General features: G+C 43.3%; 1 protein-coding gene across 2 annotated transcripts; it reads left to right on the top strand.

The window, feature by feature from the left end:
• CLDN18 (claudin 18) lies at nucleotides 1-25,663 on the top strand. Of its 2 annotated transcripts, none has more exons than XM_068986237.1 (5): nucleotides 1-220; nucleotides 20,731-20,895; nucleotides 21,505-21,622; nucleotides 24,370-24,480; nucleotides 25,492-25,663. In XM_068986237.1, exons 1-5 carry the CDS (start codon nucleotides 1-3, stop codon nucleotides 25,661-25,663), a joined length of 786 nt encoding a protein of 261 aa, XP_068842338.1. The 2 variants fall into 2 exon arrangements, with proteins under 2 accessions (XP_068842338.1, XP_068842329.1); XM_068986228.1 differs by lacking the exon at nucleotides 1-220 and adding an exon at nucleotides 9,545-9,764.

Here is a 25,663-nt window from a genome sequence, read left to right as displayed (position 1 = left end):
ATGTCTGTGACCGCCTGCCAGGGCTTGGGGTTTGTGGTTTCACTGCTTGGGATTGCAGGCGTCATCGCCGCCACCTGCATGGACCAGTGGAGCACCCAGGATCTGTACAACAACCCGGTGACAGCTGTATTCAACTACCAAGGGCTGTGGCGCTCCTGTGTCCGAGAGAGCTCTGGCTTCACCGAGTGCCGGGGGTACTTCACCCTGCTGGGGCTGCCAGGTAAGGACTGGTATCTGACAAGATGTGGGGGCAGACAGAGCTGAACAGGATACAGCCACCTCTACCTGAGGCACCGCCAAGGGACCACTGGGGAGGGAGGAGCAACAATCCCCACCACTGAGGTGGGAACAGGAAGTGCAGGAAATTTAGGGACAGGAGCTTCTTGGAGCTGGTAGGGCTCCTGTATCCCTAACTAGGTGGTACCTAACCGGCACATTTTAAAAATAACTCTACTGCACAAAAGTCTCAATCACCCACAGGCTCAGGACTCAGGAGGCCCAGGTCATAGCCACTTCCTTCCTTTAATCCCAGATCCTCCTCCCTGAGTTGGGGATGGTGAATCTCCTGAATGGAGTTCCATCTCCAGCCCTCTGCGCCTGGTCCCAGGTTCCAGGGCATCTATACACAGAGCAGCAAAATAAAGTGGGCAGAGGAAAACAACTGGGTGCTATGTTTCTCTGGGGGACACCAGATGGGTCTGCCCCTTCTCTGCGTCTCCTGACCTGCAAAATGTATTGATCACATGGAACCAGCTTCTGAGTTCTCTCTGCACAGAGGAACCTTATAGAAAGTGCGCTCAGCCATGCAGGGCAAAAGAGTGACAGCTGTGATGTGCAGGCTGGCCTGTTAGTTTCATAAGGATTTGTTTGCTTCACAGATGGGTCATGTTAACAAAGAAAACTTCAAGCCTCAAGAGCAGAGACTGTTAAAAGTGTCTTTCACTCAGGTATCAGAGTAAGACAATAAATACACTTATTTTTATTTCTTAGTTCTTTTTTCCTTTCAAATATATTCATCAAAGTCTGGAGAGAGACAATGATGTAAGGTGGGCACAGTAAGGAGGATCAGGAATTTCTCCTCCAGGAATTTCCCATTAGGTTGCAGAGCCAAGACTTAGGCCCACATAGAAGGTACAAGGTGAAGACTGTCTCACAGATTTGGTCTTTCATACATTCCACATTTGGGGCTGGAGAGCTCAGAACAGCCTCAGGATTCTGTGGGCCTGGCATCCCCAAAATGTGAAAGTGCACACAAGGGTGGTATGATAAGGTGACAAGTAAGGAAAATAGAGGGCTAGTGCTGCAGGAGATGAGAGAAAGATGACTTGTTCAGGAAGAGACCCACTGGAAAGGAAATCTCACAAGTGACCCTTGAAAGGTAGTTACGAGTTAGAGGTGCAGCATCATAGCAGGAAAAACAGCATGGGCAAAGGCATGAAGGTGTTAAAGGTTGTTTCCACCTGAGGCTTACTCGGGAGGAAATGGAGGAATGACCTTGGTAGGAAAAGAGGATTTATATGGAGATGATGGTGGAGAGCACTGAATGCCAGGCTAAGAGAAGAATGGCCTGTATTCAAACGAGAACATAAGCCAGATCCCTGGGGGACCAGTGGCCGATTCAGTGGGATCTCCCTCCTCCAGGGACTGGAGAAAGGTGAGCCACTCCCATGTCTCTATGTCCTGCTGACCCCTCCTGAGCTCCAGGTCTAACCATCTGCCCTTGGAATTCACGCTCAACTCAAATGCAAAATGCCCCTGGTCTCTCAGAGACCTCAGTTCATGGGCCTGGGTCCACACAGAGCTAGAGGCCCTGAAGGAGAGTCAGACTGAGGCAGAGCACCCAAGTGACACCTGAAGGGTCACACAGCTTCATAAATTGCAAACAACAATGGCAGACCAGGCATTACCACTTGAGCCAACAATTGCCTTGAAGTACTTTGTGTAATCTCTATAAGCCACCCCATCCATGAACTTGATGCTATCATTACCACCCTTTTAGAAACAAGGAAGCTGAACTGGGGTAACTTGCCCAAGGTCACATGCAGATAGAGCTAGGGCTCAGGTCCTACCTGCACCCAAGTCCCAGCTCCCAGCCCTCACAGGGAGCCCCACGGCTCTCAGACACAAAGCAGAAATCCCCAGTACAAAAGCAACTTCCTAGCCTCACCTCTTACCTAAGACTGAGGCTGCAGTCTTGGGGGCGTCCTAGAGTAGCAACAGCTGTCAACACCCCCGTCACCCATGTTTATTTTGCAGGTCAAGACATGGAGACTCAGAGAGGCAAAGTGACTTGCCCACATTCACAGAGCTAAACTGGGGCCGGACTGAAACTGTTTTAGGGCCTTCTCTTAGAACCTTTGTGTGTGTTATATGTGAAGATCCTGCCACTAGATAGTTCAGAGAAGTATTTTTCAAAAAGAATTTTGTAGAAATCCATTTTAAAAGAAAAAAGTTCTTGTAGCCCTTCAATATTTATTTCAATTATACTCATTTTATGTCGCTTTAACATGGACATGTATAACAATAGATTTAAATTCCTAATGCACATAAATTTTATACAAGGAACTAAAACCACATTTGCAGTTGTAATTAAATACCACTAAATAAACCCAAATGTCAAAATCCACTTGGTGTTAGGGATATTATTGGTTTTTACTTGGAGTTTAATAGGACAAAGATACAGTTCAATTTTGCATTTCACTTTTCTCAAACCTTTGACTTTAGTATTATTAATGCATAGTCTCTATTCACATGAGTTTGTTTTACAAAGTGGTATTAATAAATTCAGGGTACTCACATCACTCACCCTTAGCCACCACTTCATCGGGGCATTGTCCTCTCTTATCTGCGGTGATGAGGCATCTGTGATGTGATGCTTTTTGCAATGATTTTGTTCATTTGAGGTGAGGTTGGGATGCGGTGCTTCTGAAATGTGGCTCTAAGACTATTGACCTGATTATTACTAGGATCTGGGGAGGAAAAGTTCTCTGCTGTGTATTTGCAAGTATGTGTGCTCAGTCGTGTCCGACTCTGTGACCCCATGGATTGTAGCAATCCAGGCTCCTCAGTCCATGGAATTTCCCAGGAAAGAATACTGGAGTGGGTTGCCATTCCCTTCTCCAGGAGATTTTCCCAACCTGGGGATCGAACACAGGTGTCCTGCTTTGAAGGCAGATTTTTTACCATCTGAGCCACCAGGGAGTGGGTTGCTATTTCATACTCCAGGGGATCTCCCCAACCCAGGGATCAAACCCAAATCTCCTACGTCTCCTGGATTGGCAGGCAGATTCTTTACCACTGTGCCACCCACCACTAATTGTTGCAATCAGGTTTGTGCAAAACAGGACGTGCAGCACTTATTGGTGATGCTCCTGCAGAATTGACCACCAGGGCACAGGTGTCTGAGTCATAGTACCAGTGCCACAGGGGGGATAAATTCCCCTGACTCCATTTCTATTTGAGCTGGAATGAACCCTTTGTTCATGGATCAGTTAAGGCTTTCACTTCACTGACTCCTGGTATAAACATGATCATATATGCCAACGTAAACCTAGACATAAGTGGCCAGCCTGAGGGTCTGGAACATATTTGCTTTAACTTTTTACATTGTCATTGAAATAAAAGCACAGAATTTTTTAATTTCCATGGAGAAGCTACACACTCCCCAGAATGCAAACACAGATACTTAGGCTCAGAGGGAAGAAGTCAAGCACAACAAACCCTCCAGAGAAACGCGAGGTACTGGACTGACAGTCAACCTTCCCAGACAGAGTCATTTCACTAAAACCAAAACTGGTAGCCACCCTATCCTGGACTGATCAAGTTTAGACAAAGTCCCCTCTTGGCAGGGACAGGAAGGAAAAGTATAGCCTTTGGTCTTCCCATATACACAGAAGTAATAAGGAAATAACTGTAACACACACAAAAAAATAAAAGTAAAAAAAATTTAAACTCAATAACACAGAAATCATGGCACTAGAAAGAATATTTATGCATTCAACAAACATTTGTTGAGTATCTACTACGTCCCAAGCTGTCTGCACATGGGGAAAGGCTCACAAATCTAAAAGAGAGACAGAGGACAAACAAACCATTGCAATGCAAAGTCTCTCAACCTAGGCATTATTAATACTTTAAGCCATATAATTCCAATTGTAGGGTGCTGTTCTCCACATTACAGAATATTTAGCAGCATCCCTGGCCTCCACCCACTAGATGGGAGTAGCAGCACCTTTCCCTCCCTAGTTGAAACACAAAAATGTCTTCAGACTTGTCATATATCCCCTGGGGGCGAGTGGCCCCAGTTAAGTACCACTGTTATAAAGCATAGTCAGTGCCTCATATGGTACAGGATGTAGACACGAGGGAAGGGAAGACTTCCCAAAGGAAATGACAGCTGAGCTGAGTTACTTAGTTATGACATGTATGTGAAGTGAGTGAAGTCACTCAGTCGTGTTCGACTCTTTGTGACCCCATGCACTGTAGCTTACCAGGCTCCTCTATCCATGGGATTTTCCAGGCAATAGTACTGGAGTGGGTTGCCATTTCCTTCTCCAGGGGATCTTCCTGACCCAGGGATCAAACCCGGCTCTCCTGCATTGCAGACAGGCCCTTTACCCTCTGAGCCATCAAAGACAAAGAGGTAAAGAGTTTTTCAGAAAGAGAGAAATATTACTGGAAAAGACACAGTGGCATAAGAGAGTGTAATGTATTAAGAGAAGTAAAATAACTTAAATATCTTTGTGAGGCAACACAATGCAGTGTTATGTGTTAAACACTTAGGAATAATACCTTTAAATGTTAGGCAAGAATAAAACTGAAAAAGGAAGTTTACTAAGGAAAATTTAAACATCAATTAAAAAGGAATATAAACTACAGGATCCTAGATAGGGATATTATAAAAATGTGAATTTCTTCCTAATTAATGTATAATAAATAATATATTTAATTAATTGTATTATAATAATAATAAAACATATTGAGACCTTACTCTGCCCTAGGCATTGGTTCAAGAAATTAGCATATGTTAATTTATATTTTAAATCTAATTTGTGTGACTATATAAATTTACATAAATTACCTTATACTTACTTTAATTTTCACAACAACTCTATGAGGTAAGTATTGCTATTATCTCCATTTTATAGATGAGGAAACTGAAGCACAAAAGGGCTATAGAACTTTCCCAGTGACACTGTGATAGTAAGCGGCAGTTGAGAATTCAAACCCAGGCAGATTTTTTGCAGAGCCTAAGCCTGTAAGAATAATATTACAAGAATTCTAATCAAAATGCTAGTGAGAGTTTTCCCTTGGGAGCATGGTAAAGTGGTTATCTATAGGAAGAAGCAGATGAAATTAATTTTTAAATGTTTTTTAAGGATAATATTAATATAAAAGTACAGCATTAACTCTGCCAGATATTCAACCAAATTCTAAAGCTGTGATAATTAAAAGTGTGCTTTGTCCCAAAGATAGACACAGGTCAATGGAGCAAAGTTTAAAATTAGGAAGACATATATGTGAATTCAATATAGGTAGAGGAGGTTTTACAAAGCATTACAAAATGCCAAATTCCAGTAAATATATGAGAAAGAAGTGATAATTCATGAAAAAGAAAAACAAACACTCCACAAATATTTGTTTAAAAATTAGTTTCAAACTCATTAATAATCAAAGTAGTGCAAATTTAAACATGTGATCATGTATAACAACAAATTTGCAAAGCAGGTAAGGGTTTCAGTGAGGCAAGATCTTTCAAATGCTGTTGATGCTTCAAATGCTGTTTACTAGGAATAAAATTCATAGAAAAAAAGTCTGCCTCTACATAAAAAAAAAATTTTTTTAAGATTTTTTTTAAAGCCTCATACCCTTTGACGTCTTAATTCCTCTCTTAGGAATCTGTCCTAAAAGAGTAATCAGAAATACTGGAAAAAGAGTCATGTGAAAAATGCTCATCATTAACATTGTTTTTCATACAAACAAAAAACTGGGGGAGGGGTAAAGTCTAATTATCTTAAGAATAGATGTTGTTTTGGTGAACAGTTGCACTTCTATATGAAAGTGAAAGTGTTAGTCGCCCAGTTGTGTCCGACTCTTTGTGATCCCATGGACTGTAGCCCATCAGGCTACTCTGTCAATGGAATTCTCCAGGCAAGAATACTGGGAGTGAGTAGCCATTCACTTCTCCAGGGGATCTTCCTGACCCAGGGATCAAACTACGATTTCCTGCACTGAAGGCGGATTCTTTACTGTCTGAGCCACCAAGGAGGTCCAGCATTTCTATATAATGAAATACTAACATACTCATAGATTAAATATTTAAGATTAAATATATTAAACAATGTTTACAAAGTACTTTAATTGTATATGTATGCAGTTAAGTGAAAAGAGAAAAACATTAAATTGATGTTTGATCTCTTAATTATGTAAAAAATATATACAGAGAATAGATTAAAAAGAAAGTATGCCAGATATTTTGTCTAAGGTTTAAAATTATGAGTAAGATTTGTTAACATTTTTCTGCTTCTAAATTTTCTATTATGAGCACCAAAATGGAGAGTCAGAAGTTAAGACTATAAAGTGTGTTAATATTTTAAAAGAAAAGAATCAATGGATATATCAATCATTTGTCTTGCTAACAATACTAATTTAACTCCTCCCATATTCCTAGCTATAATATTTTATGTTGATATTTGACTGCCATATTGCCTAATTAGCATAGATATTGTTGTATTAATATTCCTATAACAACATAAAGAAAAGTTAGGGGAAATGTTTTCTCCAATATCAGTAAAATAACATAAACTCCTGAAAATGTACAACCTGAAATGGTAACACCATATTTAAAGTTGAATATAGGGAGGATTCCCCTCAAGAAGTCAGCAAAATTTTTTGCTTCATTGTAAAAGTGATTAAACAAAGTTGAAACAGACCCATTATTGTTAAACACAATGAGATCATGGATTGTTATCATTATTATTATATACTCTTATAATCAGACCATGAACTGTCATTATCATTAGAGATACATTTAATATATTTTAACAAAGCCCATTGCCATAAACAAGGAAGCCAGATGTTCCTCTGTGGACCCCCAGTTACTCTTTAGCAGTGACTGCTAAAGCAGCAGTCCACTCATTCTAGAGCACAGAAAACTCACCAGGAAGTGAAATATCCCATCTTCCACATGTTTTAAAGCATGTTAATACTTGTCAACCCACTCCAGAATTCTTGGCTGGAAAATTCCATGGACAAAGAAGCCATGGAGTCACAAAGAGTTGGACACGACTGAGCTTGCACACACAGAAACGTATACTTATTTCATATTTTTTTAAAGTGTGTACACTTAGAATCCCTCTCTATTCATTTAATATTCTGCCTAAGTAGAGGGCGCTTTACTTTATCCTTTAAAACTAACTTTTCTTTTTTCCAAAAATATAAAGTCACTGTCACCATTTCAAAGAAAGAAAGCTTAATTCATTGTTACCTGAATATCTTTTTATTCTGTCTTGAAATTTTGCATAAAAACATTTTCATAGGAAAATGAGAGGGAAAACTGTCATGAATGAGACTAGGTAACTATAACCTTTTCTTTTTAATTTTGCCATTTTCAATCTACATTTGGGTGGCCAATGATGGGGGTGAGGGTGTAAACAAATGTCATAAAATGAACAACTGGAAACCAAGCTCTTATAAAGCTTTGTGAATAAAAATCCTAACTTTTAATTGAAATAAGAGTGAAATGAGCTCTGTCCACAGAAACAGTGGCAGAATCATTCCTGAATTATTACAACATTTTCCAATCTAATTGGTCGATCCCCGTCAACCAGCAGAGACCAGGGTCACTTCTAGCTGCCCCCTCCCCACCTTTTAGACTTGGCCTTATAGCTCAGTTCAGGAGTTACAGAGCCACCAACAGGACTTCACCTAAGTCGTATAACTCTTGCATACTCTCTTCTTTGGGGTTTTCTGGTTCATTCTTCTTACCGTGCAAACCCTGATCACAGAACCTAAAGCAAGGTGTGCAGTTTAGGGGAGTGTTGCCTCCATTCAAATCAGAGGGGAGACCTTGCATATTTACTTTCTGTGTTTGCTGGGAATAAAGCCATGGGAGTGGTGACTAGGTGCACCCAAGATAACATTGAAACGTTCAGATGCACAGGCTTGTTTCCTGGAGAACATGTATAGGCTAGAGATTGGGGTATAGGTGTGCGTGGGTGTGTATCAGGGCCTTGACATCCAGATTCATGGAACGTCTCGCTAAAATGTGTCTGAATTCAGACGCCAGACACATACTACCCACAGGAAGTAGCAGGTCCATCAATTCTCTAATGTGATTCTAAAATCAAATTATGTAGACAAAACACACTCTCTGATCGCTGGCCAAGTCTCTGTTTTGGTGATTCCTGACATTTTGACCAACTGTAGTAAAGATTGTTCTGCAAAATGTAGAAGAGAACAGTGTATGACACCTGAAAGGGCTCTGAAGTGTTTCGGCTTACCCTGTCCACGTTACAGATGAAAACACTGTGACCCACATAAGTGGAACCATTTGCCCCAGTCGCCCAGCACACAGCATGTTAGGCACAGGGTCAGGAGCAGATGGCCTCTCAGTAACCAGTAACCAGGTCAGGGTCTCTGGTCCAGCCTGCCTGTTTCCTCCTCATGGCCTTTTGTGGAACTTTTGTGTCTGCTTGCCACGTGGTCTTCATATGGTTCCTGCGCGTGAAAGGGTGAGATGTCCGTGAACACAACGCCCTGCTTCTTCCCATCCCAGATCCAATTCCTGCAGACCCAGAGTATAGCTGTAAGATATGGCTGCCTGTTCTCAAGAGTGGGGACAACTCTGCCTGCCCCAGTCACTCCATATGGAAACAGAGAAACAGTCCCAGACTAGAAGTTGAGATGGGACTTCCACCTTTGCCATCTTTTAAATTAAGCAGCTGTGGTGCAAGGCACCGGGGCAAGTACCTTAACCTCTTTGTACCTTGCTTGACTCACCACCCCCGCCCCCCAAAACTATGGGTGGGGAATAATTAATACCTGCTCTACCATTTCTGTAAGATCAAAATGGAAAGATGTCAATGTAATGGTGGTTTACGAGTTGTGAAGAGAAAATGTCTGGGGTGAGACGGAGACTTCTGGAGCCGTGTTTTTTAAGTGAGGTCAGTCAAACTGGTTTCCGGTGATGAACAGGGCCTCACGGAAGGCTTGTGTGTGTGGTCGGGGGTGGAAGGACGCGAGTCTTAGCTGCGCTTCTTCCCTCGGGGCCGACCCCGAGCCGGGCTGGGGCGGGGGTCCACTCAGACTGCCGCGCCCTCAAACCAACCGGGCCTGTGCCGCTCCCCAGACAAGTGCCTCTTGGGGCTGCTTCTCTAACAAATGAAAAAATAATGTCCTTGAACCAAGAGTGAAACTGAACTATCTAAGGAAAACACTGTGAACAAACACAGAGGGCCGAGGAAAACCATCTGATCAGAGCAGCTCCCCGGGAGCACGGCAGGGAAAAAGGCGGCAGCTGGGCGGGAGGACGGCGAGCCGGGCCATGTCCACCACCAGATGCCAAGTGGTGGGCTTCCTGCTGTCCATCCTGGGCCTGGCCGGCTGCATCGTTGCCACCGAGATGGACATGTGGAGCACCCAGGACCTATACGACAGCCCGGTCACCGCCGTGTTCCAGTACGAAGGGCTCTGGCGCAGTTGCGTGCAGCAGAGCTCAGGCTTCACCGAGTGCCGGCCCTACCTCACCATCCTGGGCCTGCCAGGTAGGCGTGGGCACAGGTGAGGCCGGGAGCCGGCTGCGGCTTTCACCGCAGCCAGGAGGGACCTTGGAGTTGGGCGCAGGGCAGGACTGTCACAGCACTGGCTCCCATCAGACGTGTAAGAGGAGAAGTTGGCCCCGTGTCAAAAAGGGCTATGTAGACCTAGGGGAGAACATCCAAGATTTTACACTCAAAGGAATCGCCAGTGAGGAAGCGGGTCATGAGAACAAGGGGGCTATGGCGAAGGCAGGCTCCTGATGCTAGAAGAGACAATATTTCTCAAGGAGAAAAGTAATCGTGTGCAGGTATGTGTGTGTGACTTGCTCTTGCCTGCACATACCTAGGGCTAGGTAGGATGGTGAATATTTTCTTATCATTGAAAAAGTTTATCAGAAGTTAATATAATTTCATTACCAATTTGGTTAATTTTTCCTTTGAGAAGTCAGAGTCTCAGTCAGTGCTAGAAAGTATATATCGCCTTTAAGTTACAAATATCCTTTCTCTGCATTTGTGTTGAGAGATTCTGGTGTGCACTCTTAAAAAACAATGCATGTCAAAATATAATTACAAAACTATAATAATTATAATGGTCTCAGAATATAAATATAATTATAAATGACATCCTTTCACCCCTGGAAATGATATCAGCTAAATCCTCGTTTCAATAGATAACTAGTTCAAATAGGAATCATAGGAACTTTGCATTCTAGATATTATGGGACCTCTACTTGATTTAAAGAAAAAAAGCAAAGAAGGAAATAAAAGGTTAGACTAATCAGTGGCCCCAAGGAGTGGCCCTGATGTGAGTTTGATGAAGAAAGGAAAACAGGGCTAGGTTTTGCCTCTCTGAAACAAATACCTCGTGGACAGGTAGATGGGGATAAATTTGCAGGAAACTGCAAGGCCTGTGAAGCCCTTGAAATTGAATTGTGGAAAGCAACTCAATTATCTCCATTTGCAGAAAGAAATAGAAAGTGGATGTCAGAGTAGAACTGGGGTGTTTATTCCATCTTTAGAAGCCACTTGTATTGTGAAACAGACTGATCACTGACTGAGATCTGATTAAAGCAGTAAGGGAGGCTGGCTGGAGGGAAGGAAGCCCCAGAGAGTTGCTGATGCTACAGGGCAAATGTCAGAAAGGAGGAGATGCAAGACCATGGATTGTTGAGTTGCTGCTGCTGCTGCTGCTAAGTTGCTTCAGTCGTGTCTGACTCTGTGCGACCCCATAGATGGCAGCCCACCAGGCTCCCCTGTCCCTGGGATTCTTAAGGCAAGAACACTAGAGTGGGTTGCCATGTCCTTCTCCAATGCATGACGTGCAAAAATGAAAGTGAAGTCGTTCAGTCGTGTCCAACTCTTAGCGACCCCATGAACTGCAGCTACCAGGCTCCTCTGTCCATGAGATTTTCCAGGCAAGGGTACTGGAGTGGGTTGCCATTGCCTTCTCTAGTTGAGTTTCTAGCTACACCCAATTTTAACTATTAAATAAAAGAGTAAGAATGACCTTGTATTCAAAATTAAGGCATGACATTCCATGACTTCAGCTCAATTAGCTCTTCCCAGGACCCCATCACACATTATCAATCTCTGGCTCATTTTGTATCTTTCCACACATGAGGATCCCAAATAGCCCCACTCTCCAACATGGTCAGATCTCATTGCTCCCACCCTCATTGTTTTTCCTGTTCTACTGAGGGATCCCATCATCCCTAAGTCCTCTCAGAATCTCTCTTCATCACCCATCAACAGTCTACTCTGCAGAACAAGATTCCCTCCCTCCCACCTGTCCAAGACCAGCCTCTCCACCAGGGCTCTGAGGGCCCGGCACCCTCTTGTGTGGCCACCCTGCTGATCAGCCCCTCCCCTTCTTGCCTCTTTCATCTTTCCTCCTCACTTACGCTTATATCATCTTTTCCTGGAAAACCTTCCTGATTCAGAGTGTTGTCAAGTTCTCTCTCTCCCTAGCTCACTGACAATCAAACTAAAAACAAAGTTTTTCTCCCATCCCTCCCTCCCTCCTCACTCTTAACCTCTCGCATTCCAGTTTCTATCCTTTATTCCTTAGAATGTTTGCTCTTTTGACGATGGCAGAAGGTCAGGCAGAATCTTTCAGTCACCAGCTTCCAGTTCTCTGCTCTCCTCTTCCTGGATATTTCAAGGCCCAAACACCTTCCACGGTCCCTCACTCTCAGCTTAACTAGGTTGTGACAGCCTGACACACACCTCCAGCATTACTCATCTTCCTTCCATGACCCATCTCTTACCAGCCTGCTGCCCCCAGCCCATGCTTCTTCCTTCACAGAGGGAACCCCTGCCCTGCCTGCCTGCGTCAGAACTGCATCCCACCAAAAGCCACAATAGCCATTTCCTGGGACTGAGTTTGTGGGAAAAGAGATACTTTAAATCACTAATCATGTGTGGCCATGGAGAAGAGTGTGGATTTAAGAGTAGCCAGTCCTCAATGCAGCAGGAATGACTACAATGCAAATTGGCATCTTGAAATACGATTATTTGTTTGATGACTTAAGATGTGGCTGACTGACTGAGGTAAGGGAAGAGTGGGAGGATTATTAAGAGGAAAAGACTAGAGAAAAAACTCAAAAGCTACAGGCAGGATCATAAGGCAATGAAGAAGCCAGAGGAGGCCAGAGGATGGCTTGTGGATACTTATGGGGCTCCCAAGGGGGTTGAAAGGATTAACATGAACCAGCCAGGACCCAGCTCCTAGAGAGGATGGAGCCACCAGAAACAGTTGCTGAAAACATAATCTTGAGCATAACAAAAGGCCTTGGGAAGAGATACCTGAAGCAGAGGAGCTGGGAGGAATGCCTGGAGGTAAAAATGGAAGGTTGCAGAGAGCTTAATTTTGACCTGAAACTCAGGGAGGAATATTATCCTCCTGCAGACAAGTAAGCCTTTAAGTGCTATAAAGGCATGCTTTAATCATCACAATCACCACTACCAATTATTCAATTCTTCTTTGCTCTTTACTTGCAAAAATCTCACTTTTTCATTTATCTGATAAAACTGTATCACATTTAGTTGGAACTGACAGCCATAGAATAACTTAATTCCATTCATCTAGCTGTACTATACCTACAGAGAAGTGAATGAGGTAAATGGTGGTGGTACAGGACTGTTTACCTGTATATTCCCAGTGCTGTATAGTTTATAGCCCAGGATTCTCTGCACTGGATTCCAAACAACCAATGTAGCGTGCAATTCTCCAAAGACAGTGCCCAGAAATAAAAACAGCTGTGGTTTATTGGACTGCACAGAAACTCCAGTTTAATCTTCACAGTAATACAAGGAAATATGTATTAGCTTTATTTTTACAAAAGTAAAAACTATGGCTCAGAGAGCATGGCAAGGTAACATGCCCAAGTTCCCACGGATAGAGGATGGCAGAAGTAGGCTATGAACACATGCTGAAAGACTTCCAAGTTGTGTCTTTTCCCTGCCCACACTCATTGCAGCTAGAAGGGGCTTCCTTACGGTTGAAAGGATTGGTCTAGGCTTGAGCACATAAGAGTAGAGGGTGCATTGGCACTCTGACCCATTGATAGTAATTTCATTAACAATGCACAATCAAGAATATTAAGTATAAAGATACTTATAAAAATACTAATTCCCATTTCCCCTCCCTGAAGACTGGAGACTGTGGCAGGAAAAAGCAAAGGGCTGTCAATGGACAGGATGGAGAGGAGGCAAAAGCCTGGCAAACTCATTTCTGGCCTCCATGATGGTATCAGAGTCAAGTGATGTTTTCTCTAACATGTTTGCAAATATTTGAACTGAATTTGCTGCTGTAGCAGGATCCTGTGGTTAGGAGCAGATGAATTGGGATCCAGGGCATAGCTTGGCCACCTACCCCTCTTGACCTGGCTTTCTTTAGGTCTGAATGCCTCACAGGAAGTCATTTGTGTAAACGTGCTCTGTGACCCATTATCTGGCTCTTTTTATTTTTTTGGCCTTACCTTGTGGCATCCAGAGATCTTAGCTGCCCAACCAGAGATTGAGCTCTCCCTGCTTTCATTTAAAGTGCTGAGTCTTAACCACTGGATCTTGTGAAAAGTCTCTACAAGATCTGGCTCTTGGCATCACTAAATCATTACTGTCATGTCTACACTGCCCAAAGCTCTCAGTTAGGATATTGATCTTCCAGTTTTTTTTCTTCTCCAACATCAGATGCCTTTTATGAATCTAAATATCTAAAGTAAAGATTTATTTAGGGTCCTTTTTTTCTCCTTTCCACCCCCTCCCCCATCCCCTTGTGCTCTGAGCTCTTCACTTATTCTCAGCACCATCACAGGCATTGAAGGTCTTGATTTTTTTCACACAACTTCCCCTTTACCACCTCAATGTGCAAAAACAACAGCCACCGGAGCACTAGGGAGTTTCCTATCAACCTGTCAATCATATTGACACACACAGCAATGGGGATGTTTAAGGAAACCATATTTAACCCAGAGAACAGTGTCACAAGATCTGAAATCCATAAGGAAAAAATATGAAACTGCTCTTATGTATCCTTTCAAAAGGAGCTATCTTGTTTATTTCCTCTTACTACTAGCTAATGTTTCACATAAAGTCTAGCGCTCCTGATGCTGTGAAACCAGCTTGTCTTTCCTCAATGTCCAGTGGAAGAAATTGACCCTGAAAGGTAGAGCTAGTATAAGTTAGTTGTAAAATTGAAATGAGATCTGGAGGAACCGCTTGGATTTGGGTTAAGCTGCTTTCCCTTCCTTCAAAAAAGAGACATATTTTAGCACAAACATGATTTTTTAAGTATGTGGACAAATATCTGATGTGTACACATTATGGCACATCTGAAGGAGATTCCACAAGGAACTGAGAACACATCTACAAATCTCAAGAGAGTAAAAGGTACCTTGAGTGTAAAAAGGAGGCTGTTGCTCTGACTTCTTTTTTCTCAAAGCTATGTAGATTCAGGAATCAGGACGCCTCCTCAGCTTGTGGTTGTAGAGGTTGTTACTATGGGTTTTTTTTTAATGTTTATTTATTTACTTGGCTGCACTGGGTCTTAGCTGCAGTACTTGGAATCTTCAATCTTCACTGCAGCTTGCAGGATCTTTAGTTGCAGCATGCAAACTCTTAGTTGCAACACATATGCCAGAGAAACGTGTGCTAAGTCACTTCAGTCGTGTCCGACTCTTTGGAACCCTATGGACTGTAACCCCCCAGGTTCCTCTGTCCATAGGATTCTCCAGGCAAGAATATTGGAGTGGGTTGCCATTCCCTTCTCCAGGGGATCTTCTGGACCCAGGATCGAACGCATGTCTCTTGTATCTCCTGCATTGGCAGGCAAGTTCTTTACCACTTGTACCACCTGGGAAGCCCCTGGGATCTTCAATCTTCATTGAAAATTGGTATCTAATTCCAAATGTAGAACATACAATATCTAATTAGAATATATCATATCTAATTCCTGACCAGGGATCGAACCTGGGCCCCTGCATTGGGAGCATGGAGTCTTAGCCCCTGAAGCACCAAAGAAGTCCCAAGGTTGTTAATTTGACAGCAGGGGCATCACACTCTAGCCTGAACTGGTCAGTAGTGGGGCATCATTTCTTTGTGGGAACATACATGGTCAGAGTTATGTAGTTGGAGCCCACCTTAGAGTTGAAAAGGCAATAGGACAGAACCCACCTACGCTGCATCAGCCTGCTCACTGCCCACCAGATCCTAAGCCCACTTTCCCTGATCTCCTCCCTACGTTGGTCCAGGCCTTTCTGTTCCTCCTCTTCTCAAATCTTCTTCCACTCCTGCCCTTCATGCTCTCTCACACGTGGCTTTTTCAAATCCTCAACTGTATTTTATCAAATGAAAGGATTCAGGTTTGTACACGGTTAGTACAAGCCAAAGTCATGTAGAGTTGGAGAGAGATAACTACTTTTTTCAATTGTCTTATTTTCAATTAATTTTTATACAATTGTTAAAGATTACTTCCCATTTACAGTTATTACTGAGTGTTGGCTACATTCCTCGTGTTGTACCCGACATCCTGGTAGCCTATTTACATCTTCCACTCCTCTACCCCTGTATTACCCCTCGTCAGTCCCCACTGGTAACTACTGCTTTGTTCTCTATGGAAAAATAGCTTCTCTTTAGGGAAGGGGAAGAAACTGAATCTTACAGATCCTGACTTAGTTCTATGCTGGGACCAAAGAGCATCTGATCTTCACAACATTTCTTTGCAAGAAATCTCTCTATCCCACTCCAGAGTTGGGGAGACTTGGCTTCTGTGAGGTTAAAAGACTTGCCTAACGACACTCACTTGGTATCATGAAGTCTGTGGGATCTCATGAGATGCATAGGACCTCCATATGGGTTCCCCAGGATCTCTGGAGAATCGAGGCCCTCCCACCTTGTTCTGAAGGCCTTTCCTCTAAGGTCTGACCTCAGATTTCCTTCTTCTGGGATCCCCCTCTTTGGACTCTTCTACCAGACCTACCTGCCTCCAATCTAAGGCCAAGCTATGCATGAAGATATGAGTCATCTCCCATCCCCATCCCAACAAAGACTCCATGTCCAAGCTTTGGCACTTAGTGACTTGCTGTTTCCTCAGCCCCACCCCCACCCTCCAGCCAGCTCAATGATATCAGCTGCTAGAAACTCTTTCCTCTCAACTCCCCATTCTGAGCACCTCCTCCTAAGCCCTCTTGATTATTAAGCCCCCAGATTATTCCTTGCAGCTTTATGTCACTGAACGATTAAATGAAAGTTCCTAGGGATCAGGGCAAAGCATAAATATTTATCTAAAAGTTTCCCTAGGAGATGCTAAGGTACAGCCGGGATTGGGAACCATGTCCAAAAACACCTTGCCTGTCAGTTCATAGCTACTTTGGGAGAATAAGATATATAGCAACAGGGAAGGAACATTCAGTTCCCATTTTTTTGTTTGCTTCTGTCAGCTCTGAATCCTCCCCACCCTTCAGCTCTGATAATATGTCTTTGTTCATTGGAAAGAATGCTATAGTCACGGCTTTAGTCAGGGAATCAGTCTACAGAGCCAGTTGACTCACCTGTTATCAGCTGATAAGCCTATGCCTCTTGCTCATAATATCAAATAAAACACAGAGTAGCTAAAAGAGAAATGTACCTCCTTTGGGAACCATTTCTCTGGTTGTGTATCTAAGAAGAAGGATTAGACTCCTGAATGGTAGAGTCTTCCAGATGGAAAGGAAGTTCCGGTCACCAACGTGTTCCTCCATGGTCATTACTAAACAGAGGGCATCTAGCAGTGAGTAGTAAAGAACATTGTCCCTCACTCTGGCAACTGCCCCCATCACAGCCCCCACCCTCAGAAGAACCCCTCCCCAAGGGGTCTCCAAAGCAAGGAGCTTAATTCATCCATCCAGGTTCAGAGTTTTGGCTCTGACAGTGGTTCCACAAAATATAAGTGGTAGGAGTAAGCTAATCCTATCCATAGAAGGAGATTCTAAATATAAAAGGGAGCTCAAAGTCATGGTGGACCTGATTCAAAGCAGGTACCAGTGTTGATCAGAAATCCAGAAATCAAGAGCAAGCAGAAAAGAAATAAGGTCTTATTTCTGACCTTAACTTGACCCAGCAGAGGCAAGAGGGCATCTGAGAGCCTGAGGCAAAGGCTGGCCAAAACAGGCTGACTGGGGCTCCGGTACCCAAGGGCTCCTGTAACACACAGAGCAGCAGCTGCTGTCCACATTAGGCAAGACCAGAGCTTTTATTAATACCTCCCACCAGCCAGCATCACCATCCCTTCTAGTCTAACAAGGCCGGGGTAGACCACATATCTCAGCCACAGCAACAGTCACAGCGCATATGTGATACATTTTCAAGACTAAATACTAGAACCACTCAATTGAAAGAGATTCAGCGACACCATCCCTGCTCAGGATAAATATTATGTTCATAGAATGAGAAAGGGACATTCCTTATTCTACTTTGTTAATATTGTCTGGTTCGTTGGTTGGTTGGTTAGTTGGTTGATTGAGTTTTGGTTGTTTTAAAACCAGATGCCTTGCCAGGTGCTTCCCAAAATGGAAAAAAGATTTTGTTCTCTGAATGGTTTAAGGTTTAAGGTATCCAAACAAGAGCAGTTATTACAACTTCAAATAGGCTTTTGAGTATATTTGAAGTTCATAAAAGGCCCATGGGGACAAGATAGAAGGAAAGTCAAAGTCTCTTCCTCCTCTCATATGTCTGGTTTTCTGGTAGCAACATCCAAAAACAGAAGAGCCCTAAGGATATTTCCTGAAGTCTGGGGATTCCCCACAAATGTCCTCTCCTGAACTAACCTTCTTGAACCACAGTTTTGAAGCTTAATTGTGTGTGTGTGTGTCTATGTGTCTGTGTCTGTGTGAAAGAGAACTAGAAACACACAATGAGTAAAGTTAGAAAGTGGTTCCATTATGATTTCTTAGCCAAGGTACTTCCAAGGTGAAAAGACATTTAAGGTTCAGTATTTCCAATGGAAATATAATCTTCCCAGCCTGTAAACTGCTTGAAGACAGTGATTATTTCTCATGAAATTGTATTCCTCATACAGCACCTGGGAAAGAGCTTGGCAGAGAATTTGAGCTTAAAAAATTATTGATGAATAAATGAATGCATTCATGGATGGGTGCATGAATCTGTTAACATATGACTATGATAGTATATCAACATGCTGAGTGAATACACAAAGGTGTAAATGAATACATGAGTAGATGACACATGCTTGCATTTGCCAGTGAGGGAATGTATGGGGTGTTTGTTCCCAGTATGTGCGAGGCCAACAAAGCCATTGGGCAAGGCATTGGGAAACAGAGGTAACATGCTAGAGCCCTCTTAAGGAGTAGATCCAAAGGCTATTCTTAAACCCTCATGAGTTCTTTTCAGCTTCCTGAGGTCACCATGACACTAGCATCAGAAAGGTGCAAGCCCAAGGTGCCAATGTTCATCAGTTCTCCCAGGAGTGAATGGTCAGATCCTAGAGGATTGATCCACACTGTAAACCAACACATTTACCCTGGGAATATAGTTGTTAACAGGACCAAGATTGATGATGGATCCCTATAGAAATCTCTTCCCAGCAAGGAAGCAAAGTTAAAATCATGAGTTTTCTTAAGGAGAAGAATCAAGGGAATGGAGGTCAATGGCATAGAACTAGAGAATCTGGTTTCCATCGTCTCCCTACCTGGTGAGAAAGTTCCCAGGGCTCCATTCCTCAGACACAGCAGAAGGCTCTTTAATGAATTCTGCATGATGTACCTCTCCTCTTTTCAGTATCTTTCATTGATTGCCAATTCTCCCATCATGACAAATTGCTTCATGATACACATCTTAGAGTGAATAAGCAAGCAGTTCCATGGATATTGGCCATATTTGAGATGGAAATCTTTGCAAAGAGATTGGAAAGAATTTCTCCCAGGGCTTCCTGGTCTTGAGAGTCACATTTATAAATACTCTCCTGGGGCAGGTAATTCCCTGAGATGACTTTTGGAAAATATTCCTTTATACACTCTTAGCATCCATTTCAGAGGATGACATTTTATGGCCGAGTCTCCAAGTTTGAAGGATACATTCTTCTAGAAGTTTACAGAACCCTGTACCTTGCTGGCAGCCAGAACTCTGCCTGTTTTTCCAGGATAAAGTACCTCAGAGCAACGTACTGTGATGGGAAAATAACTATTTTGAGACAGCTCCAGGTTTGCCCCCCAGCTCTGCTTTTCCTTTGATATGTGTGTCTGGGCAGGTTATTTAACCTCTGAGTTTCGATTTCTTTAAATAATATTACCTACATTGTAGGGTTTTTTAAATATGGACTCAGTTTTTTAATGTCTGAAAAGTCTCTAATAGCGTTCAATTAAAAGTAGCAATTGGCTATGACCACTTGGATAGGACAGAGCTCTCTGCTTTGCTTCATGTGGTTCTTCAGTTCTGTTCTACCAGAATTACCCACCCTAGTGGCCTTTCCCTCTAGAAAACACAAGAACTCATTCGTCTTCCTTTTATAAAGTTCATTATGCTTGTAGTGAACATGTTTGATGACCATCTTTCACCACTTTGGCATAAGCTCCATGAGGGCAGAGACCTGTTAATTATTGTCATCCCTATGTCTAGTCATGGGGGGGCGGGGGGATGTTCATTCAGTAAAAACCTGTTGCTAAGACTCACTGCACTTTAAGGAGGCACTAGAAACCACTTTAGAAGTGTCTGGAGGGGAGGTCACTGCAAGAGAGTCCCCAGAGGACAAAAAACTTCCACTGATTCCTGGAAAGGGAACTGCTGATAAACTGTGGTTGTGCTGAAAGACCTGAGATTGATATAATCATCTTTTTATATAGGCCCCAAATACAGCTCACCATGACCTTAATAGTCCCTTTGGGAAGAGGCAATGATACAGTGCCCTTGGTATATCATCTGGTGACTTTGCTTCATTATAGGCTATAAATTAAATTGAGTTTTCTGGAAGTGGACACAACTCTATGAAGCACTGAGCCCCTGTGAAAAGACTAGAGAAGAAAGATGTTTGAATTGGAAGATAAAGCAACCCAGTTTTACTATAAGCTCTATCAATAATTTTTTTCTATCGATAATATTTAATGTCACCTTAGTCAAGGCATTTCCCCTTCTTGGAACACAGATTATCAGGTTTTAAAATGAGGAGATGAAATATTAGTAATTAATATTCTTAATAGCTAAATTCCCTTGACCTTCCCTGCTCCAATAGTCCATAGTTTTCTCATTCTATAGACATCTGCATGCGTGTTTTTCATCAATCAGGGGAGTTTAAGTGATGGTTTTGCACTTTCCACAATTTTGTATCTCCTAACAATGAAAAGGTTCACAGTTTCTGGACTTTCTGCCTCTCAGAAGTTTGGTATTGGTTGGCTGTAGTTTCTCTGTTGTATTAAATCAGAGCCTGATCAATCTGGCTGAGGTGGTCTTATCTGTCTGCTGTGTTCTGTCCCTTGTCCCACAGCCATGCTGCAGGCCGTGCGAGCCCTGATGATTGTGGGCATCGTCCTGAGCGTCATTGGCCTCCTGGTGGCAGTCTTTGCCCTAAAGTGCATCCGTATTGGCAACATGGATGACTCTGCCAAAGCCAAAATGACACTCACCTCCGGGATCATGTTCATCATCGCAGGTAAACAAGGAGCCTGGGGATCCCTCTCTCAGATGCACATCTGGGAATGTCAAAGCAAAATCATTCTGGCAGAGAAAACACAGCTTCTCCCTGCTGGGCATAGTCTGAACATGGGTAAAAGCTTTACACACTGGGCTTCAAGATCTGAAATTAAGTCTCAATTACACTCTACAGAATTACCGCAAGTGCTAAGATCCCTCTTAGCTGCCAGCCTCGCCTCATTATAGGAGATTCTCAACTCTAAGGTAGTCACGTGACTCTATCCCTAAAGGCATGATTCTGTTGAGACTTTAAAAAATGATTATAAGGGAAGAGCCCTTGACATTGTCAGAGGACCAGATCCCAAATATTAATATTTGTACTATTGACCCCTTGTCCTGAGATGGAAAATCTCTTTCTGCACACACACCCATCCTTCCACAAGTAGAGATAAGAGACAGTCCAACTCATAGTGAGAATTCAGTAATCAGTGCTTGAATTGACCATTCTGGTATAGGAATGGAGTATTCTGTAACCTGCCCATCTAAACTCATGTAAGCATACACTGTCTCACAAACAATGTGATCCCTTTAAAGCTGACTCCAGAGTTTTCTTCTTCTTTGCTTGCAGGTCTCTGTGCGATCGCTGGAGTGTCTGTGTTTGCCAACATGCTGGTTACTAACTTCTGGATGTCCACAGCCAGCATGTACACCAGCATGGGGGGGATGGTGCAGACTGTTCAGACCAGGTAACCTCCCTAATCTAGACTCAGTATTTCTCAGTGAACATTGTTGTAAAAATCCGATTAAGCACATATGCCTAATGTGACTGTCAGCGCCTGAAATAGCAAAAATTTATCAGAGGCAACCATGCCATATCATAAATCAACAATGATCTGTAAATTCATAAACTTCATTTCAGTGAAATATCCTTGGTGATATGACTTGAGGCTGATCTGACATTTCCATTGAAATATAGCGACAGTTCACAGTATTTATCTAACACTCATACACAGGCCCCATTGTGGTGGCAATGAAACAGGCACTGTTAACCCAAGCATGTAAATGAGCATCACCCCACATCTCCAGTCAGTGACAGGAACCCAGCTGGGGACAGGGGAAAGCTAGAATAGAAATGAGTGAGGTGTAATATAGGTGAAAAAGTGATGTTTCTTCCTTGTATGGCTGCTCTTTCGCTCATTCATTAGCTCATTCATTCTACAAATGTATCAAACACCTGCTGTGGGCCAGGAATCATTCTGAGTTCTTGGAATAATAACAAAGTCCTCGTTCTCATGGGGGTCACAGCCTAACAGAGGGAGATGAAACCTCACTGTAATTTGGTGTTGCAAGCAGAGTAGAACTTTTCAGAGATGCAAGAGGAATTCCAACACCTGTATTCATTTAGCCACTTCAAAGGAATGTATTTCATAGCAAGAAGCAGCAGCAAATTCCTGAAGGAGAAAGATCTTTTTCTAGGAGAGTCATGTAAATATTATACCTAAGTGACCCATCATCTCTGGAGTGGATATGCTTGGTACTTCTCCAGCAACACCATCATGGAAGACAGATGAGTGTGAGCATGTGATAAATCCATTACTCTCTGGCTCCCTGGAACTCCATTCACCATGTGTGTTCCTGTGTTGTTTTGAGAATGGGAAAGATATGATCCCCATAAGGTGCCCTCATCCTCCTTTACAGTCCTCCCATGGTCTCTTGACTACAAGGACAACTAAGAAGCATGCTGATCAACTCATCCTGGTTTCCCTGGGTGGTTGTTTTTGTTGTTCAGTCACTAAGTCATATCTGACTCTCTGCGACCCCATGGACTGCAGCTTGCCAGGCTTCCCTGTCCTTCACCATCTCCCAGAGCTTGCTCAAACTCAAGTCCATTAAGTCAGTGATGCCATCCAACAAGCTCATCCTCTGTCACCCACTTCTCCTGCCTTCAATCTTTCCCAGCATCAGGGTCTTTTCCAACCAATCAGCTCTTTGCATCAGGTGGCCAAAGTATTGGAACTTCAGCTTCAGCATCAATCCTTCCAATGAACATTCAGGGTTGATTTCCTTTAGGATTGACTGGTTTGATCTCCTTGCTTCCCAAAGGACCCTCAAGAGTCTTCTCCAGCACCACAATTCAAAAGCATCAATTCTTAGGCACTCAGCCTTCTTTATGGTCCAACTCTCACATGACTACTGGAAAAACCATAGCCTTGACTATATGGACCATGTAGGTCCATATAGTCAAGGCTATATGCAAGAGGTTATAAAAAGCAAGAGGTCTCTGCCTTTTATATGGACCTTTGTCAGCGAGGTCTATATAATCAAGGCTATATGCAAGAGGCTATAAAAAGCAAGAGATCTCTGCTTTTTATACACTGTTTAGGTTTGTCATAGCTTTTCTTCCAAGGAGGAAGCATCTTTTAATTTCATGGCTACAGTCACTGTCCATAGTGATTTTGGAGCCCAAGAAAGTAAAGTCTGTCACTGTTTTCCTGGGACTTACCCAGTTTTAGCCCTGATAGGCCCAGATCCTTGGAAACTTCTCTGTCACGGGCAAATCAGGATGGTTGGTCACCCTACTTAGAAAAGCCTACCTTGTCTGCAGTGTCTGGATGCCTAGTGTCAGTGCCCCTGCCTGGAAAAGTCACCCACTACCGGGGACCCAGGGCTAATGCCCACCATTGCCCTCTTACATTATCTCCTTAGAACCTGCCCATGTCTCTTGGACAGGTAACTTCAGAGATTTTTGTTCTCAGATAATCCTGTTTGGATATAATTGACAAGGGGGAAAATCACCAGTTTTACAGTCAGACCTCCACAGGTTAGAATTTAATGTGGGCTGGAACAGAAGCAGCATGAGGGTATGGTCGGTATCTATCTTGTTCATCCCTCTGTTCCAGTGCCAGGCAGTAGGAGGCACACAGTAGGAGATCAATAAATACTTGTTGACCAAGTAAGTAAAGAAATGAATGAAGAAATGAATGGTCTCTTCACATTAGGTCTTTCAAAAAACAGCATCCATGCTCCTACTGGCATGGATGGTTACCAGGGTTACTTGAGTTAGAGATGATGAAAACTTCTTGGTCCACAGTAAGAACTCAAGACACCAAAATTCCTTCTGAAATAATAACTTGAGACTGATCTCATATCGCTCAAACTTCTCTTACCAAACCTTCAAGACACTTCCCTTTGCCAATAGGAAAGAAGTAGAATTTTCCTGAGGTGTTTGAAATTAGAGACTCACAGTGAATTCTATGCCTGAGTGATGTTAAGGGCATAAGAATCTCACAACTGTTTTGCTGAGTAGCTTCAGTTCCAATTCTGATCTCAGAGCACCTGATTCAGTGTGACCCAAAGGACTGTGTGTTCAGGGGTGGGCTGGAGTAGGTGGAATCCAAAAGTGGGGACAGAGAGGATGAGCATGGCCAGGTTCACAGGGTAGAGCCTGGGCAGTTGAGTCAGCCACATTCATAGCCACTGTCTCCCCACCCAGGTACACCTTTGGTGCAGCTCTGTTCGTCGGGTGGGTTGCTGGAGGCCTCACGCTGATTGGGGGTGTGCTGATGTGCATCGCTTGCCGGGGTCTGGCCCCCGAGGAAACCAAGTGAGTCTCCCCATCCCAATGTAATCAGATATTTGATCCAAGTCCATTTTAACATATCATTTGCAGCCAGAACGATCAGCATATGTATACAGAAGAATGCTATTGACAAAAGGATCATGAACCTTATCTTTTATGGGGAAGCCTAAAGAACAGAACAGGAATATGTCAGCCTGAGCAGATTTAGAAGTGATGCTATTGAAGGAAAAATGAAACAGCCCTCTAGGCTGTCCCCCAACTCCAGTACTCCATAAGTCATGATTCTCAGCTGGGAGCGATTGTACCCACCTCCCCACCTCTCCCCACCCCCTACCCCTGCCCTGGTCCCCAGGAGATATTTGGCAACATCTAAAGACTCTCGATTGTTACAGCTCTGGAGTGGAGGGTTGAGTGATACTGAAATCTGGTAGGTGGAGGCCAGGGATACTGCTAAACATCCTGCCAAGCACAGGACAGGCCCCTACACCAAAGATTTTCAGTTTCAGAACATTAGTAACACTATTGCTGAGGACACCTATTGTACTTCTCTCACTGGGACTGGGATTGGGAGACCTGGCTTCGTCTGGTTCTCCTGCTTACCAGTCCGGGGACCTCTAGCCAGTCACCTGCCTTCTCTCAGCCTTTGTTACCTCATCCACATACTGAGCAGATTAGCAGAGATGGATTGCTCATACGTACTGATCAGCTTACAAATTCTATGATTCTTTGGCATAACCATGTTCCCCTGCACATAGTTTCTGGTTCAGCTTCATCTGAATTAATGAACAGATGGAACTCCCTGGTCACTAACCCCCAACTCTAATACGAAGCAAGAAATTCTGCTCCACTGCAGAGGCTGAAAAGCCAGTGTCTCAAAGCCCAAAACAGCAGCTGTCTCAGTTTACCTAGGACTAAGGGTTTCCTGGGACACTGGACTTTCAGTGCTAGAAGTCAGACATCCTAGAGAAAATGGGTAATTTGTTCTGCTACCAAATACATCTCTAGTTGGTCATAGAGTGTTTCTTTTTCTTTCAGCTACAAAGCCGTCTCTTACCACGCCTCAGGCCACAACGTCGCCTACAGGCCTGGAGGTTTCAAAGCCAGCACTGGCTTTGAGTCCAACACCAGAAACAAGAAGATATATGATGGGGGTGCCCGCACAGAGGATGAGGGACAGTCTCATCCTTCCAAGTATGACTACGTGTAG

This window comes from Capricornis sumatraensis, chromosome 1, assembly GCF_032405125.1.
Source record: "Capricornis sumatraensis isolate serow.1 chromosome 1, serow.2, whole genome shotgun sequence".
Lineage (NCBI taxonomy): Eukaryota > Metazoa > Chordata > Mammalia > Artiodactyla > Bovidae > Capricornis > Capricornis sumatraensis.
This window is presented reverse-complemented; position numbering and strand designations above follow the sequence as displayed.

Coding starts and splice junctions, on each gene's coding strand:
- CLDN18 (XM_068986237.1), top strand. CDS start 1: ATGTCTGTGACCGCCTGCCAGGGCTTGGGGTTTGTGGTTTCACTGCTT. Junction 20,896..21,504: donor GATCATGTTCATCATCGCAG/GTAAACAAGGAG, acceptor CTTTGCTTGCAG/GTCTCTGTGCGATCGCTGGA. Junction 24,481..25,491: donor CTGGCCCCCGAGGAAACCAA/GTGAGTCTCCCC, acceptor TTTTTCTTTCAG/CTACAAAGCCGTCTCTTACC.